This window comes from Anneissia japonica, unplaced genomic scaffold (genome assembly GCF_011630105.1).
Source record: "Anneissia japonica isolate Jap-2015-1 unplaced genomic scaffold, ASM1163010v1 scaffold1165_len1893470_cov193, whole genome shotgun sequence".
Lineage (NCBI taxonomy): Eukaryota > Metazoa > Echinodermata > Crinoidea > Comatulida > Comatulidae > Anneissia > Anneissia japonica.
In genome coordinates, this window is record NW_022709613.1 from 1,860,465 (window position 1) to 1,861,477 (window position 1,013).

At 31.3% G+C, this 1,013-nt stretch overlaps 1 protein-coding gene across 1 annotated transcript in view; it reads left to right on the plus strand.

The window, feature by feature from the left end:
- Window positions 1–1,013, plus strand: part of LOC117106841 — a 17,297-nt gene that overhangs the window by 7,494 nt on the left and 8,790 nt on the right. The window contains exon 7 of the mRNA XM_033248314.1: window positions 499–658. Coding sequence (XP_033104205.1) covers window positions 499–658 — 160 coding nt within the window. The remainder of the gene's footprint in view (window positions 1–498; window positions 659–1,013) is intronic.

The window sequence follows — 1,013 nt, forward strand, 5'->3', positions numbered from 1 at the left end:
ATTATTTGTTATATTTTTATTATTCATTATTTTCACTTGACTCGCATAAATAATTTTGTTCAAAGAACATTTTATGCAGTTGTACTTCGCAGCACTTCACTTGCAATTTGCAATTTCTAGTATATTTATATATTCTACACATAATTGAATAGACTTAATATTGCTAAAGTTATGAGTAAAAGGATTATGGCTTTTCCGCGACATTCTTATATTACTCAGTTTAACATTTAGCGACAGCACACTGGTTTTGGGATGACAAGCCATATACATATGTTTGGTGAATATAGGCCCGTCCGCTTCATGGAAATTCCACGTCTTCGTAAGAGATAATAAGTCGTACTTAGATGTTATCTGGTACGTACGAGATATTAACTCGTTTACATACATGTACGTAACAAATGCGCACAAATAACTTATAATGTGTGTTTATTGTGAACATATCCAAAAACTGGGCAATATGTTTATAAGACAAAATTTATCCTATTGTGCACACTTTAGGGAGATAGTGGTGGACCACTCGTTTGCCTTGGAGAAGATGAGAAGTGGTACCTAGTTGGGTTAACGAGCTTTGGGTATCGCTGTGCCGAACGGTTTCGACCTGCAGTTTATCATCGAATTATCCCGTATCTAGATTTTGTTGATAAAATTATGAATGCAGGTACAGTATGTATATTTTATATGTAGGAAAAAACATTTTCAATCTTTGTTGATAGTTTTGGATAAGATCAGAATTTTTGATTTACGAATGCACGTACACACATACACAGATAGGCCTATGCGTTACACGCATACACACATACCCACCCCCCCCCACACACATATACATATATATATATATATATATATTATATATATATATATATATTATATATACGATTGATATCATCATGTTCCTATATTTGAGCACTGTATTATTGCTTTGATTTACATTTATTTTTCTTCTAAGTTATAAACAGCATACTTTATTTGTATACTTGTATATATATATATATATATATATATATATATACATA